Source organism: Nelumbo lutea, chromosome 1, assembly GCF_056320005.1.
Source record: "Nelumbo lutea isolate HS-2025 chromosome 1, American lotus-T2T, whole genome shotgun sequence".
NCBI lineage: Eukaryota > Viridiplantae > Streptophyta > Magnoliopsida > Proteales > Nelumbonaceae > Nelumbo > Nelumbo lutea.
Genome location: NC_142684.1, coordinates 194,007,568 through 194,024,918, shown reverse-complemented (window position 1 = coordinate 194,024,918; position 17,351 = coordinate 194,007,568). Strand labels below are relative to the sequence as shown.

The 17,351-nt window shown below is 37.6% G+C and overlaps 1 protein-coding gene across 1 annotated transcript; it reads left to right on the top strand.

Moving 5' to 3' along the window:
- Window positions 1-1,423: 1,423 nt before the first annotated feature.
- On the top strand, window positions 1,424-8,330 carry LOC148880129 (glycosylinositol phosphorylceramide mannosyl transferase 1-like). Its single transcript, XM_088961965.1, has 5 exons — window positions 1,424-2,722; window positions 5,178-5,574; window positions 6,953-7,116; window positions 7,245-7,315; window positions 7,962-8,330. The coding sequence occupies exons 1-5, from the start codon at window positions 2,457-2,459 to the stop codon at window positions 8,120-8,122; spliced, it is 1,059 nt and encodes a 352-aa protein (XP_088818091.1). The 5' UTR covers window positions 1,424-2,456; the 3' UTR covers window positions 8,123-8,330.
- Window positions 8,331-17,351: the final 9,021 nt, after the last annotated feature.

The following is a 17,351-nucleotide window of genomic DNA, read 5'->3' as shown; positions in this document are numbered from 1 at the left end:
AAGGTATCATTTTCTGAGAAAATGGTGCTTCTAACCCACACACTAGCAGCACCGTTTTCTCAGCATCGATGCCAAACATATACTAAGCATCTGTTTAGTGAGCACTGTCTGTTTGGACTTTCAGTGATTTTCATCAAATGTCGCTTATGTTCCCGGTTGGGAGGGTTTACTGACAGTGACTTCTCTCATTGAGCCCTGCTTGGTGAAAATCTGGAAAGTCGACATCGACTTTCATTGAGATGGTTAAATGACTCCTGTGAAGCTATTCTTAGTAGGTGTTTGGGATCGATGCCTTTTCCTCAGAAAATGGTGCCACATCAGAAATCCATTTTTTGATGTGGCATGAGAAAATACCCTCTTTTGGTACCAAATAGAAACAACAATTTATCAATCCCAAACAGAAAACACTTGTATGACAGAAACAACAATGGTGACAAATAGAAAACTTGAGTAAACAGTTTTTGAAAAAATACATACTTATGCAACATGGTTTTCTCAGAAAATGCCTCTTAGGGAAACAGCATCAATCCCAAACACCGCCAATGGTTCATCAGGAACTCAGCTGGGCAACTTGATCATTAAGACAAAAAGTACCCTCAATCTTTTTCCAAAATCACATACAGTATCCATTGAAAGATCAAAGGACATGTGAAAGACGTATTTCTTCTTTCTTCTGTGTTCCTTCTTCTTCCCTTTATGCACTGAAGAAGAAAAAACATTCCCTGTTATTCCCAAACAAGTTTTAGCTTAAAAAAAGCATCAACATTAAAGAAATAACATTGCAAAGTTTTTTCTCTCTTCATCTTTCTTCTTTTTCTCCAATATCTCTGATTTTTTGTTTTTTTGTTTATTTTAAGTTTTTCCTCAACTCATTACCATGAAAATAGGGATGCTTGACCTACAAAAAGTTAAACTTTGATAGACTACCATCTCTTTTTTGTTCTTTTCTTTTCTTTTCGACTGTTCCACTCGTAAGATATAACCATGAATAATGGCAAAGCTTTCACATATGTAGGAAGAACCAAACTTCAGAAATAAAGGCATACTTGTGTATAGACAATCTCTCCCTTTTGCAATTAATTACCAAGAAAACTCATATGGAAAGATTACAAGTCTCTTTTTTTGGGCATTTTCCCAATTAACTGATCTGTTCAATCATTTAACATGATTTTACCAAACATGGCTTAGGTGATAGCAATTTTTGATAAGCTGCTCAACGAAAGCTCTAGTAGCTTAACCATAGCAGCTCAAAGAAAGCTGAAATCATTTGCAGTAATATAATTTTGCATCAGTGCAAATAAATTTCATTGCAAACAAACAAGCACAGCTTTAATTACGACTAAAAGAATATTAATTGTAAATACTATTTTACCCCTCACCCGTAGTAATGTATCATATGCAAGCTTTTCTATTCCAAACAAGCACTAAGGAATGTTTGTAAACTTTGTATCAGAAACTACTGGTTTTGAAATTGTTAGACTTTGGAGAATTAATTACATCGTCGTGAACTCGTGATATGATGCATCATCAAAACCAGAGGTTAGACTTAAACAATTTGACCTATGAACCGGTGGCCTATCAAGTTTTGTCAACGACGTTCCAAGTTTTTTCCAGCCACGTTTGTATTTCTCTCTTCTCTGGTCCTTTGTTCTGTCACAGCTTTCTCCACCCCAGTAATGGTCAATTCAACTGTCTGGCGATCTTCCAGTCTTGAGTCGTTGTATATAGACAATCCCTGTTAACAGCAGATCCAGAGCTACAGAATCCATGGCCACCAGTAGTTGCGTCAACACAAGCCAATTTAGAGATGATGGGTTGATTGTTGTGATCGCTGCAAATCTCGTTGCCAGACGTTGCCAGAGTAACAACAGACTAAAAACAATTCCTGAATCTGTCTGTTGCTTTCCTCAGTTCATTCAGCAAACTTTGTTTTTGTGAAAAAAAAAAAAAAAAAAGAAATTCCTTCCTTTTTCGTCAATTCACACAATTCCTTTTGTGCTTTTTTTCCCCTGCAAAGTATGAGTTTAACGATTCCAAGTACACGTGGACACGTTGCGATCGCGTCAAAATTAATTCCCAAAAGCAAAGCAGCAGGCAATCTCCAGGGGTATTACCAGTAATTAATTATCTCTAATAACCTCAGCTCAAAGATACTTGATACCTGCGCATGATGATCAGCACAGTACAGTACAGTTGATGATAAGCGTGAGCCAACAGTAAGCTACTAAAAGCAAGCAAGATCAGAGAAAGACGTCGAGCTTTTACATTTATATATTGGTAGCAGGAAGAACCGAAGAAGGGGAACCATTTCATTTGTCCACTGCTCAAGCTCGATTTCCTTTCTCGTTTTTATCTATATGAGAATCGGTTAGATCAGATGGGCGGTATGGATTGTGGCTCATGTTACGATCATGCCTGAGTGAGCAAACTGTTTTTCTTTTTGATGGAAGTGGGCCATGGCGGCAATCATCGGATTGAGGGACATCTCTGCCGGCGATACCGGCTTGTACTCGCCGGCGAAGGATAAGGCCGCCAGTCGAGGTGTCTACAATAGCCGCTCGCCTCTTCTGCTCCGTCGGATCCGGCACTTGCTTCCGCCCTCTAAGGCTAAACTCCTTCTCGCCTTATGCATTCTCTTAGTCGTTTTTTTCATTGGCTCCAGGATCGGTTCTCTAATGGGATGGAACCCTCACTACTCTTCTTCCGTTTCCGCTCCGTCTAGGTAACCCTCCTTACATCTCTCTTCGAGTTGTTTCTTTCCCTCTTTCGTTCGATTGGATTAATCTGATATAACTTAGTTTTGGCTCAGTTATTATGAGTCTCAATTGTACTCCTTACAAATTGTTTTGGTAGATCGGTCAGGTCCGATTTTGACTATTAGCTTGCGAGCGAGCTGACCACAGTATCCTGTCCGTGCCACTACTCTGCTCTATTTTCTGTTTTCTTCATAGTACTTTGCCCCCAAAGATGAGGAATGTTGAGATTAATTGTTCTCTTCGTGACCCGGTAGTGATCATTCCTAAAATAGATCTTCCTGTTGAGATTTGAGGTATTAGTTCATTTAGGTACATGGTGGTGCATTTTTGGGTCTTTTATCAGTTCTTTACTGTAATGAGTATCAGCAATTTAGGATAGACTGCACTTCCGTAACATGCCGGAGGAGCTAATTTTAGTTGGTTGCTATCAGCAATAAGCTTCTTCCATCTCGGTCTTGGGAGACTTCCTTCTCGAACATCATTTCTCCTTTTGAATTATCTGGGAAGAATCTCCTTGTTGTTCTTATCAAAAAAAAAAAAATAGACTCCTTTGTTGCACTTGTAAAATGCTGCCTATTCAAGCATGTGGTTCGAGATTACTTCTAGTACACTTTTCAAGCATGTGGTTCTGCTCCGTTTGTAGGGCTGAGTTAGAATACAGGAAAGTAATGCAATGACTAGGTAAGTCATGAAAAGGTCTGAGTTAGTTTAAATAGTGAAGTCTTTTGGTGCTTTTATGCAGGAAAGGTTTCTGGTGTATTCTCATTTTAACTACCACATATGATTGACTTCACTGATTTCTCTAAAAGACAAGAAAAAATAAATGCACTATGGGGCTTCAACTAGATGTTGGTATTTTACTTGCCTTCCAAATTTCCCATCTTTAGAGTTACACCGGAAAACACAATTACAGATGCCTAATATCTTTATTTTACTAGATTTCGCTTCTTTAATTGTGGACTCATTTGTCTATTTAAAGATGCTTAATACCTATATAATCATTTTAATCTGTATTATTATCAGAATTTATTTAGCACAGTTGCATATGATGCTACCTCGAGGGGGACAAAATTGAGCCTTCTGATCATCCATAATTAGATACAGTTGTCCTATAGCCTGCCCAGGAATGGGTCATCCTGCTAACATAATCATTTGTCAAGATATAATCTGATGTTAACAGGGTGACTCCAGCTCACTTCAAAACCACCCATAAAATGTGACTACAAATTATGAAGGAATGATTAGTGAATTAGAAGCTGCATACTGGCTCTTCACTTCTATCGCTCTTGATTTATTTATCTGGATATAGAGAGATTACAGGAGACCTGATGATTGGTTGCAGAATTTTATCCAATCATGCAGTCTGCACAAGGAATGCAACTTCAGAAAGGGCTTGTGATTTCCAAATAAAACATAATAGGAATGAGCCATCTCCTTTCCTACCCCTACCAGGCCCAAATAGACAAAGGTCGTGTTGTCTTAACAATCCATGAAACACCACCAATACCAGAAGAACTGGCTGCATGTTTAGTGACCATCAAATTCAGCTTGATATCTTGTGCTTGTTAAGAAGAATAAAACCAAAAGCAGTATGACCTGCTTTAGGGTGATGCTGGCCCACAACAATTATTTTTAAACGAACCATCTAATGGATGGAATGTTCGATCATCTAGTGTGGTTGTCAATAAAAAAAAAAGAATTGATCATATGTCTTGGCCGTCAAATACTAGGTTTGTATTTGGAGAGCATACAGACAAGTTTCATATCTTCTATATGATTCCAGCCACACAATCATACCCACATGTTCAAATAAACAATGGCATAAAGGAGAAAAAGAATGAAGTGCGTATGTGGTCATTCAATTCAACTTTAAGTGCTAGGCTGCGCTTCGATTAACTGCAACATAAAAGCTACAACTATTTCCTAATAGCCTAAGTAAGCTTTTTGTCTGGATTGGATCATATTTTCCATACCTCATTGACAGCAAGGAACAAATCCCACCTTTGTTTTGCAATTCTCAGTTAGTTTGATTTTTTTTCCTGGATTGGATCATGTTATCCATACCTCATTGACAGCAAGGAACAAATCCCAATATTGTTTTGCAATTCACAGTTTGCTTTTCTGCTTCATAGACTTGCCTCTACATACCAATTTTATCTGGTTGGCCATTTTCTCCAAGGCTATGCTTGGTTTGATGGAAAAGAAGAGGGAAAGAGAAAGTTAAGGGAAAGTTCTTAACAAAATTTGTGAAATTCCTTAAGAAATTTTCCTCAATTCTGTTTCTTTCTTATTTTCTACCAAACCAAACACAGCCTAAAAGAATTAATGTTCTCATATTGCTTTATTGATTCCCCTCTATTAGTTATTTTTCTTTGCATATGTTCTTCCAGTGTTTTGATAGCATTTCTGTCTATCTGGCAGGGGTGGATACACAGTTCTGATTAACACATGGAAGCGCAATTCTCTCCTTAAGCAAGCTGTAGCCCACTATGCATCTTGTAGTGGAACTGATGCAATACATGTTGTATGGAGTGAGAGTGATCCACCATCAGACAGCCTAAAAGCCTATCTTAAGAATATTGTATTCTCAAAGTCACAGACTGCACACAAACCTAATTTTAGGTTTGACCTAAACGAGGAGGATAATCTGAATAATAGATTTAAGCCAATTGTGGACCTCAGGACAGATGCAATCTTTTCCGTTGATGATGACGTAATTGTTCCTTGCCATACTTTGGAGTTTGCATTTAGTGTGTGGCAAAGTGCTTCTTCCACAATGGTGGGATTTGTTCCCCGCATGCATTGGCTGGATGTAGAGGTGAGTGATTTCCTTTCCTATAATATTGTCCTTGTGAGGTTTCACCTTTGAATTTGTTCTTGTTGAAAAATTTCTGATGATAGCTTCTCTGGTTATGATACATACTGTGTCAAGAAGCTATGCACCTACCTCACTCACTAGTAAAATTGTAGAAAAACCTCTGTTTATAATTCCCTTTCATGGTGCTCTGGTAATATGTGCTTGAACCAGAGATCTCATGGTTGTGACATCCAATCAATAAATAACCTCCTCCTCCTCCTCCTCATCCTCATCATCATCATCATCATCTAAGTCTTATCTCAACTATATGGGGTCGGCTACATGAATCTTGTTTCACCAAATGAAGATTTGAAATCCAGTACATTATCTGATGTGGAGGCCATTGCCTGGTGCAAAGGTAAAATCTTGGTCCAATGTGTGAGGATATGGTTTTGAGCCTGAGGGTCGCCACTACATGCAAAAAATACCCCTCCCAAAACCATGGATAAATGGAACCAGCATCAGGTAATGGCCTTTACATATATTTTGATGCATCTCGATTACTCTGTTGTAACAAAACACTTCTTCTACTGGAGCTGTTGGTGGTCTTCTATGCTTAATAATCTATAGTTACTAACTAAAAAAATAATTTTAACTTCCTTTTTCCTTTATCTTTCTAATATTCATCATAAGAGGAGGTAGGCAATTAATTTACATGGCAATTGTTTGTCTATGCAAATAGAAAGATTTGACACCAGTAATCTGTTGCAATTCTTGGGTACACAAGTGTTTTTTATCAGGTCCACCAGCTCAGTCTGGTATGTTTCCCTTGCTCCATGGCTTTGCTGCCCATTGCCTAACCCCATGCTGTATGAACTGCTGACTAAATGCCACTTGATCCCCATCAGGTTTCATTCCATGGTGCAGAAATGGGAAATCTGTAAACTCTTTCATATGAGTCCCATCCAGTCTGTTTGAAGAGAGAAAATTAACTGTTTGACTATGAGTCTTTTCTTTGAATTACTTTATCCTTTTAGTGATAATAGACTGCACTGGTATAAAAAATCATTTAGAATCTGAAAGTTTGCTAAAAATATGGCTCCCATAACTTTGCTTATACTTTCCTCAAATAAAAGAATATAATACTCTCATCGTTCTGGTCTTGAATCTGCATATATGGACTTGTAATCTTTATCAAAGTTCTGTATTAGTAATAGCTGTAAATGATTCTAACATATTCCACTTTTATTTAGTAGGTAGTTTAATGACAAATGCAGCTTTTTGGGAACCCATATTAATAATATGCAGTCATGGGTTTTCACGACTCACCATAGTGCTCTGAAACAAATATATGCATATATTGCCTTTTTTTTCTAAAACGTTTCTTTGCCCAAAACAGAAGGATGGTGTTGCATATTACAAATATGGAGGTTGGTGGTCAGTTTGGTGGATGGGCACTTACAGTATGGTCCTCTCAAAAGCAGCATTCTTTCACAAGAAGTACTTGGATTTGTATACCTACAAGATGCCCTCATCCATACATGATTATGTAACAAGAGAAAGGTTTGCTGCCTTCTTCTAAGGAGAATAAAGTATTCTTGCGTGCTTACATGCCTGCCTGCATCTTCATGTTTGTACCTGAGAGAGAGATTGCATATCTATGTATTTAGTTCTTTTCTGCTTTCTTACAGAAACTGTGAAGACATTGCAATGTCTCTACTTGTTGCAAATGCCACTGGTGCACCTCCAATATGGGTTAAAGGTAATTTCTTCTATTTATGTAGCTCATGAAGACTTTGACTTCCTGCATTGTTCATGTATATGCTGGATTGCATGAAAAATTCTACGGCTCTACCAAATAAAATGGTTATGTAGTCCATCAATCTCAACACCTTTTCCACTACACTTCCCCTTATTCCCATGTCATTTTCTTGGCAATGTTAAACATTGACAGGCAGAGTCTCACAAAATTCTTTATGTTTTTTAAGTATTTTATGTATCTTTCTTTCTTGCTTATTTCCTTCTTGATTTTTTGTCTCTATTAGGAAATAAAATCTTAGAATATTACTTTTTTTTTTCTATTTACGCTGGTTCAAAGAACTTCTACCCAGCAACACATGGACCTATTATTATGTTGCATGGTGCAAACTATTCGAGTTCCAGAACCTCTTTTTATAGCTTCTTTATAGAACTTTGATGTTTGCATATAAAAAGGGAATAGTGCATGTAGTTTCTTTTTTTTTCCCAAATTACAGGTTCATTTCTCATTCCAAAACTCTCTTTTGTTGATGGGATCAAATTAGCTTTATATATTTTTTGCATAAGGTTTCAATTAATTTGTGGGTTTCATGATTTAAACATCTATATTTCAATTTAATTGCTAACGAATAGGGTCTTTACATTTGCAGGGAAGATATATGAAATTGGATCATCGGGCATCAGCAGTCTGAAAGGACATAGTACAAGGAGGAAAAATTGCCTAAACGATTTCATTTCCCTCTATGGCACCGTGCCCCTAGTGCCAACAAATGTAAAAGCAGTGGATGCAGGACATGAGTGGTTCTGGTAGTTTACAAGGTGACTCCTGGCTCCATGTAACATCTGTTCATCCCTTATTACCTGTAACTTTTCCCCTGGTTCGGGAGCAAATACATGCAGGAAGATGGATCATGGAAAAGCTTTTTCCCCTATGAACCCCCCAAAACAAACTACTGTGATATACTGGTATTGTTGGTTATTCTTTCATCTACAGATAACACGATGAGAATGTTGTTTCACCCCTTGATTGACCATTTCAGGCATTCCCCCAGAATATTTTAGCATGTGAAAGAGAGTAACAAAATGCCCTCCCAGTGGAGAGTTTAGGAATGGTTTCTGAAATTAAGCATTTTGATTTTAGTCTGAAAGGTTTGGGGCGTGTGCGTGCTCCATTGGGGGCACTCCATCTCAGAATTCTGAATTTCATTGCAGATTTATAACAATTCAAATTTTCAAACATTTTCACCTATAACACCAATACCCGCCCGAGTATTGGCATCAATTCCAAACCGGCACCTAAGTACCTAATATTTGTTGGGGTGAATTGAACAGTAAAAACCCCTATTCGAGATGTGTTACAAGTCCAAGCATTATTATTCATCCCTAATGTGATGGGGTCTTTTGTTTTACTGTAAAGTTGACCACACCATTTGGTGCTCGTGTGGGACAGTGGGAGAGCTTTCAGCCTTTCACGCAGAAATCCAGATTCGGTACGCACAAAATTTGTACTGACACTGCTCTTCTACGGCCCTGCGGTAATACCTCCCCTGGATAAAGAAATGTATGGAGATGTTTTAAATGCACGGTCGTAAATGTTGGGACTTGGGAGAACAGTTAGCACCCGGTCTCTTCACGCAGTCGCTTCTGTCTTTGTAAGGAGTTCACATTAGCGCCCCACATGCACATCTCAGCGTGCATTAGAAACATCTCTCATATTTATCATTGAGAGAATCCCTATACATGATTGAGATATGTTGTGGGAGACGGGATCTGCTCCTTACAAATGGGCGCCTCACAATCCACCATGCATTGGGAACATCTCCAGTCAATAATAACCAATAAGTACGGGAGATGTTCCCAATGCATGATAGGATATGCGTGTGAGGCGCCAGGTGTGAGGAGCAGATCCGGTCTCATGTTGTGGGGCGTCCTTGGGGTGCATTCTGTGAGGGTGCTGATGTGAATTCCCCTGCAAGCTAGGCCTTGTATGGAAACAAACCAAATTCAGTTAAGTGTAAAATCCATTCCCATGAAATAAAGCACGGAAGTATGGAGATGTTCCCGATGCAAGGTTGTAAAGGTTGTTCGAACACCAAATGGGCCTTGCATTGGCTGAACCTGATCTCGTATGGAAAGTGGTGATGGTATGTTTAATGAAAAATCTCTTAAATCTCAAACATCTTTACATTGAATTGAGAAATCAGTTTTGCAATGAAGTTTAGAACTTTTTCAAAGCGGTTTAGTTAATGCAGTTTAATCCAATGTTTTCAACCTGTCGTTGACCTGGTCGGTTGAATCATCACCCGACCAGGATTTTGGGTTTGGTTCAAACAAGACCCGTCAAATGGTCAAAACCATTGACTTGGTCAATAATTGTTAGACCCGGCCGGTTCGACCGTTGACCCGTTCGACCTAGTGACCTGGTTGCAGGTTGCACACTCAATACATGCAAACTTTTGGGGGCCATAAGTTTACACTTCGATGTCCGATTGGGATGATTTTTTTTTGGTAACTTTGCCCTGCTATTTTCGTGACCCCCCCCCCCCCATTTTTGGCCTCAAATTGCAATTTTTAATATTTTTTATAAATAAAAAATTAAAAACTGAATTAAAAAACATAAATTAAATATAAAATAATATATATATATATGTGTGTGTGTGTGTGTGTGCAATGATGTGGCATGGTTTGAACCGTTCAACCCAGTCGGTCGAACCGGTGACTTATGACCCAGAGGCAAAAATGGTTCAACCTTTGGGTCGGTTTTTAAAGCATTGGTTCAATCAATACTAGACCTCGAGGGGTTGTGGGCCTATGTCCTTTGGGGTTTGGGAAGGGTTACCCTAGTTGTGTGTGGCCCATTAGCTCCATTGGCCAAAGAAAAGAGAGGACATCAATGGAAGAGCCTAGATAAACTTTCTCACATAGCATCCAGTGGTATGTTGGGAATCTTTCATACATGTATGTTAAATTAGATCTTCTTAATGTTTGGTTGGATTCCATGCTTTTACAATGTGTACAGAGTTTTTGCTTGTATAGAATCCCATCGTTCATTGGAAAATACAACGTGCTTCAACAATTTAAGTATAGAAATTTGGTTAGTTACTTGTGGTATAGGTTGAGCTACTACTTACCTAAACTATACATGGCAGATATTACATTTTTTATAGTTATACTTTATACTTCCAAATTTTGAAACCGGATTGAGGGATATGTTGCTGATATGCAGTTGTAGTGTGTTGTTGCGAGATCCAAATTCCATGCTTCTTGGATTTAGTCATTTGTAATTTTTTATGTACCGTCCATTTGTGTTTATAATTTGGGTGATGCACATGCCCTTTATGCAAAATTAAAGTAGAAAGAGCCTTATGACATTTCTAATTGAGCTAAGTCAATCTAAGCCAGATCTCAAGTATTATATTTCTGACTTATGTTTTGTTGTTTTGACCATAATCCAAATTGAAACCCTAGTTAGAGTGGTTAATCCCTTATAAGGGTGTCAATGGGTCAAGTTAAATAGTAAATACGATTTGACTCACCCCTATGTTGTTAGGTTAGAATCAGGCTTATTAAGGTGTAGGCAAGGTTTAAAATTTTGATACAATATGCCTGATATGGGGTGTAACGTATCGTATCTTTGAAAAACAGATACAGGATATGTATGGAAATCGGACATTTCATTTTTTTTTATGCGTATTGGACTCATATCGGACCGCATTGGAGCATATCGGGGATGTACCAAGGGTGTATCGGGGCGTATTGGTAGCGTATCAATGAAAAAGATATGACAAAAAACTGAAAAAAAAATAAAGGGGAGAAGAAAGCTTCTTTTCTTTCACCCCAAATGACTCTAAAACTCCAAACCTCATTCCTAGAGTGATAGATTTGCAGTAATTTGCAAGAAACAAGTGTGAATTATTAATTTTTTTTTAATTTTTTCAAAATTTGAAAAAAAAAATGGCAAAAGTAGGTAAGTTTTTTCAATTTTTTATAATATCTTGTGATTTCTTTTTTTCTTGAATGTTTAAATTTGTGTTGATCTACATTTCTTACATTCAAAATCATAATTTTTTTTTTGTGTTATTAATAAATTTATGGAAATTTAATAAAGATATTTGGGGAAATATAAATTAATAAAAATTTTGAAAATATAATTTTTCTCTGCCTACAAAGACTAAATATGTTTTAGATCTATGGATTTATCTATCATATCCATAGAGCAATTGAAATTTCTTCTTTAGTATTTTTTTTATTTTTAATATTTTATAATTAAAAAATCAATAATAATTAATTATATTTTATCATTTGATAACAATAATTGAATATATTATAATTCTATGGATGATCTATCATATCCACAGACCAATTGAAATTTCTTATTTAATAATTATTTTTATTTTATATTATTAGAATTAAAAAATAATTAATTAATTATATTTTATCATTTGATCACAATGATTGTATATATTATAATTCTATGGATGATCTATCATATCCACAAAGCAATTGAAATTTCTTCTTTAATAACTATTTTTTGAATTATTTATTTTTTATAATTTTTGGAAACAAATAATAAATAATTATTGATTATATTTTCACTTAGAATTTGTGCCAATGCATGTTTTATGGTTGGATAGGAGAGCTGGGTTTTTCCCATCCCATAAAACATTAAAACTTAAGAATTATAATTTATAAATTATAGTTAAGCATAGGATTTTTAATGAAATTATAATTAACTACAATATATTTCTTCATAAAACCATTAAAATATATTAATTTAATGTATATACTCCTCATTGAGGTTTTATATTTAGTGTTATTGATGTTTTTTTATGATTTATTAAAGTATTTATAGTGTTTCCAAGCATATCTTAGCTTTTCTCCGATACGTATGCGTATCATGATACATTTCTTAAAATTGCCTTTTCGAAACACTTGGCGTTTCCAATACTTTGAACCTTGGGTGTAGGGTCATGTTAGAGTTTTGATTATTTAACCTCAATCGGGTGCAGGTTTGACTAGCCTAGCCCACCAAATCATAGTACCCCTAAACATATAAAGGGCATTCTTGTAATTTGGTCTAACTTCTAACCCCTAACCTTAAAGTTTATGATTTCTTTCAGTGTTTACTTTAACCCAAATCAGGTGTAGGGTTTGGTTAGAGTTTTGATTACTTAACCCAAATCATTTTCAAGTTTGACTAACCACCACCCATCAAGCCATGCTACCCCTACACATATGAAGGGTATTCTTGTAATTTTGTCTAACTTCGAACCCCTAACCATAAAGTTTATGATTTATTTCACTATTTTGTTTTTGGTATTTTTTTCTTTTACTTTGGAGAAGCAATTTATGATATTTAAGAAAAATTAAGTGCACATATTTGCAAGGTGAATAGAAATAGAGATGGAAATAAATCTATTTTATATGTATAAAGCAAGGTGGTCCACATCACCATGCCTCTCCTTGCTCCAAATCTCCCTTTCTAATTTCCTATTTTTTTGAATTTTTTATTTTTTAATTCCACATAATCATTATTTTAAAAGGCTTAAGCCTTGAGGCGTGAGGCATATGCCTTGAGGCAAGGCGCATAGATGTTGCCTTAAGGCTTAAGCCTCAAGCCTCAAGGCATGAGGCATAACTTGAGGCGTAAGCCTTATGTATCAATGAGTACTTAGTGATTTAATGCAAAAAATATACATTTTATAATTTAAAATATATTAAAAACACTTTAATAATTATAGGCCAAATAAAAAAGAGAAAAATAATAAGGCAAATAAAATTGTATTAGTTTTTTTTTTATGTTTTAAGAAAGTTTACTGCAAAAAGGACTAATCAAGTTCTTAGTTTCTTTTGGATAGATCAAATGAGATTTTTCTTATTATTCTAAATGTAATGTCCCAAGTTTGTTATTTTTTCTCATTTCTTCTACTAATGGATCTTTTTTTTTAATAATAATAATAATAATAATAATTGTTAGTTGGTTATTTAAATTGGTTATTGTTATTATTATTATTATTATTATTATTATTATTATTATTATTATTATTATGATAGATCAAATCAACTGAGTTTTTCTTTTCCTCTAAATTAGTTTTTTTACATGAAATGTAAAATATTTATAATTGTTAGTTGATTAGTTATTATTTTATTTAATGCTTAAATGCCCAAACTTATGGATTATAAACTTCTAGTTTATGGATATGTGTACTTTCTATCATTTCAATTTGCCATATTATATGTTATTTTCATCAATTTATAAACTTTAATTAAATTTTTCCTTAAATTTTCAGGCTTGCAACTTGCAACGCCTTGAGGCTTACGCCTATCGTTTTGGGCTATTATGCCTCAACTATGCCTTGCCTTTTAAAACCTTGCATATAATTGCCCATTAAACCAATAAGGAAACAACATAGGTGGCCCACCACGTCGTATCCGTGGCCCACCTTATCTCCTCAGCCATGTCAGCACCGCATCATCTTCGTGGCCCCACTCTACCTTTCTAGCCACGATGACACAACGTCATGTGGATAAGCATGACCAAGACAGGAGAGTGGATAGGGACAATTGAGGATTAGGTCTTATCCCGAAAACCTCGATGGTTAACCTCATCCCGACGACCCCGGATGCCTCATCCGACTAGGACACGGATCTTTCTCTATAAAAAGTTACCTCCCACTCAAGGTAAAGGGTCCAAATTCTGACTCCCATATTGTTACTGTACTCGAACCAGCATTGTTCTCTAACAACTCAGCCCAACCGCCCACTACTTCCTATTGACTTGAACATCGGAGTACTTACCTGAGGATAACTCATCGGGCCTCTGACCTTTTCTTGGCTTCAGATCTCGTTGTGTGGCTCCATCCTTCCACCTCGGCTCCACCTAGTTGGCAGGGACTACCTCGGTTCGAGTAGCATTAGATTGGTGCCATTTGTGGGAAACACACAAAAATCCTTCCCTAAATCTCTCTCACCGCGCAATCAAGAATTGATCAAGATGCCAAGAAACCACTCTGAGCGTTCAACAAGCCAATGCCCATCTTAGGAATCCCGTACTCATCGCAGCCCTCCGCGCCATAAAACTTAGCAACCACAACAAGCCGCAGTCGACCCGGTCCAATTCCAAGCAATGTGAGAAAAAGTCGACCAAATCTTGACAATGATGTAGTTGTTGGGGTCCGCAACGCCACCCACTCAGATCATCCCCCCTCTTGCCCCAACATGCATGAAGGTCGATTCTCACCCTGAGGACCCCAAAACACACTGGTCGAACAAGTATGGAGCGCGGTCTGACCAAGAAAAGCAAGATACCACAAGAAGATTGGTTTCCTTTACCCGGTTTTGCGAACCTGACAACTATAGCAGGACTCACTAGACTGCTCAGATTCCATCCAAGGAAAGGCTTGGCAAATGGACGCCGCACCAGGTGGTCTCTATTGCTGGCTCCAGTTCAGTCAAGGACTGCCCAGCACGGCCCAAGAAGGAAAGAGACACCCACGCTGCAACTCCAGACAATAGGGATGCGGAAATTCGAGAGCTCTGACAATACTTAATCGAGTTGGAGCGCAACCAAGCCCAGAAGAGCATGGCGCCGCCCATAGTCCAGCCCGTGCAACAAAACAATCAACCCACCAAAGAGCCACCCTTCATCCAAGAAATCGTGGACGAGCTCCCCCTACAGAATGGCAAGCACCATCATTCAAAAGGTATGATGGAAGCACAGACCCCGGTGACCACGTCGTAGCCTTCAAAGCTCAGATGGTGCCCCATGGCTCGTCCGAAGGCTTCATGTGCAAAACTTTCATGGCAAACCTAAAAGGTCCAGCCCTGACATGGTATTCCTTTCTCCCCCTGCGCTCCATCTCCACTTGGGAATAGCTAGTGAACCAGTTTTTGGCACGGTTCACAGTGAGCCAAAAGCACTAGAAGATTGTTAGACAGTTGTATGCCCTTAGCTTCAATCAGAAATATGTACATTATGAATTTATTGTAAATGAATAAATGACACATTTGATTCATGTTCCTGTGGTGTGTTTTTGTTTAATACCCTTAAACTGGACACTTAATGAGACTTGTGTTAGTTTAGAATGTTCACAGCCATTGGATAAGTCTGGGCAGATTTATCCTACTAAGGCTGACACTGGTGTGCTACCAACTGTTGGGGTGGCTTGTCTCAGCTACTAGGGTGAGACCCGAAACACATGCACTGTAGGATTAATAGAACCTTTGAACCAGACCAGATTTCCAGTATTGCCTTGGACCTTGGAGAGTTGCACCTGACCCCTAAACTCGATTATGATACTACACTAGGTGTCGGATTGGGCTGCCTTTGATGTACCAATCAGTGAAATCCTTAACGGGGGTCAAAACTTGCGTATGTTGGGACACTCCGAGAATTCATCTGAGTGGGTGATCATAGTGACAGGATCATCCCCTTTGTCGGACAAAGGTAATGATCAGGGATGCACTCTCTCTAATGGAAACCGAGACTACTGGTAGCCGATTTCAATTGTTGAGATTTTTTTTTGCAATATATATATATATATATATATATATATATATATATATATATATATATATATATATATATATATATATATATATATATATATATATATGTTATGGTTTCGAAATGATTTACAAAAAGGTTTTAATTCCCGGGATCCATGTAAGCAGAGAGTGTAACACTATTCCTTGCAATCGAGGGAGAGGTCCTCCCTTGTCGGGTAGTGTTTGATCATTATGGGCTGAGAGGTTAAGTGTAAGAGCATTGAGAATAATACTTGATGGGCTAATCTTGCATCTACCCACAGTCCCTAGGTGTTACAAGGTGGCTTGGCACAGGGACCACTTAGGGTAAGTGTTGGGCCCATAGAGCCCATAAGATGGGTTTCAGGGGGTGCACTGTCCATAACAGTGTATTCGGCCAGGCCTTGTAACAAAGGCTAGGCTTAACCCATGTGGCTGATGTGTAGATCAATGTTTGGGTCCCACACCATACAAGGAAGCCCAATTGGGCAGCAGTTTGGAAGGCTAAGTGAGTATGTAACCTTAAATAGGCCTTAAGCCCATTTCGAACTCTGCTGATTTGATCAGTCAATTAAAAAAGGGGCGAATTCTGAGATGGATCAGTTGATAGGATTGGGCCTAGACCCTATCCACTTAGAGAGTCCAAGATCTAAATGAGATTTAGATCTAAAAACCTCCTAATTGGATTAGGAGATGGCTGATATGATCTGCAGATAAGATAAGGGTTATCCCTTATCACTTAAAGGGACTTCTAATCCAAATATGATTTGGATCAACAACTCCTAATGGGATTAGGAATTGATCCCTTTAAGATTATGAAAGGAGAAAGGGGCGGCAACTATTATTGACTGATGTTCAATTCTCTTTAGAGCAGAAATCACAAGAAGAGAGAATTCTACACCCTATGAATACTCTTTTGCCACCTCCTTCCTGCAGTCACCGCCTCTAGTAGTTCGATCTCCTACTCTCTATAGGAGTAATCAAGATCTGGTCTTGATACCAATCTTTTAGGGAAAAGATTTATTGGAGCTGTATTCACAAGCCATTCTGTTGATTCTTGCGAAGGGTCAAGTTCTTTTGAAAGAACATTGCTGATTCTTCTCCATCCTGCACTACGCCATCTTCAGTGGGAGCAGATTTTGGATCCTTTCTTGGGTGTGAACACCTCCATTGGGAGATACTGTTTCTCCGTATCAGGTACACCCTCCTTCCTACTCCTTTTGGTTCATGGTTCAAGATTGATCCTTGAAAAATATGTTTTTCTAAAACAGGGAATTCGATTCCCTGCAAAGATGGGAGAAATTTTTTGAAATTTGCCCAGTCCATTCCACAAGACTTGGGTGTACATGTGATGGATACCCATCCCTTTAGTGGTATCAAAGCCATGGTTCAAATCTTGAAATCTTTTCAATTCAAATCTAAACCTGCGCAAATGGACAGAAGGTGTTCTACCCAATTTACGTAGATAAGTGTTTTGGTAATTTGCTCCCAAAATTATGGGCGAATAATCTGAA

Excerpts from the sequence above, each read along its gene's own strand:
- LOC148880129 (XM_088961965.1), top strand. The coding sequence starts at position 2,457 with ATGGCGGCAATCATCGGATTGAGGGACATCTCTGCCGGCGATACCGGC. Across the intron at positions 5,575-6,952 it reads TGCATTGGCTGGATGTAGAG|AAGGATGGTGTTGCATATTA; the intron begins GTGAGTGATTTC and ends TGCCCAAAACAG. Across the intron at positions 7,316-7,961 it reads ACCTCCAATATGGGTTAAAG|GGAAGATATATGAAATTGGA; the intron begins GTAATTTCTTCT and ends TTACATTTGCAG.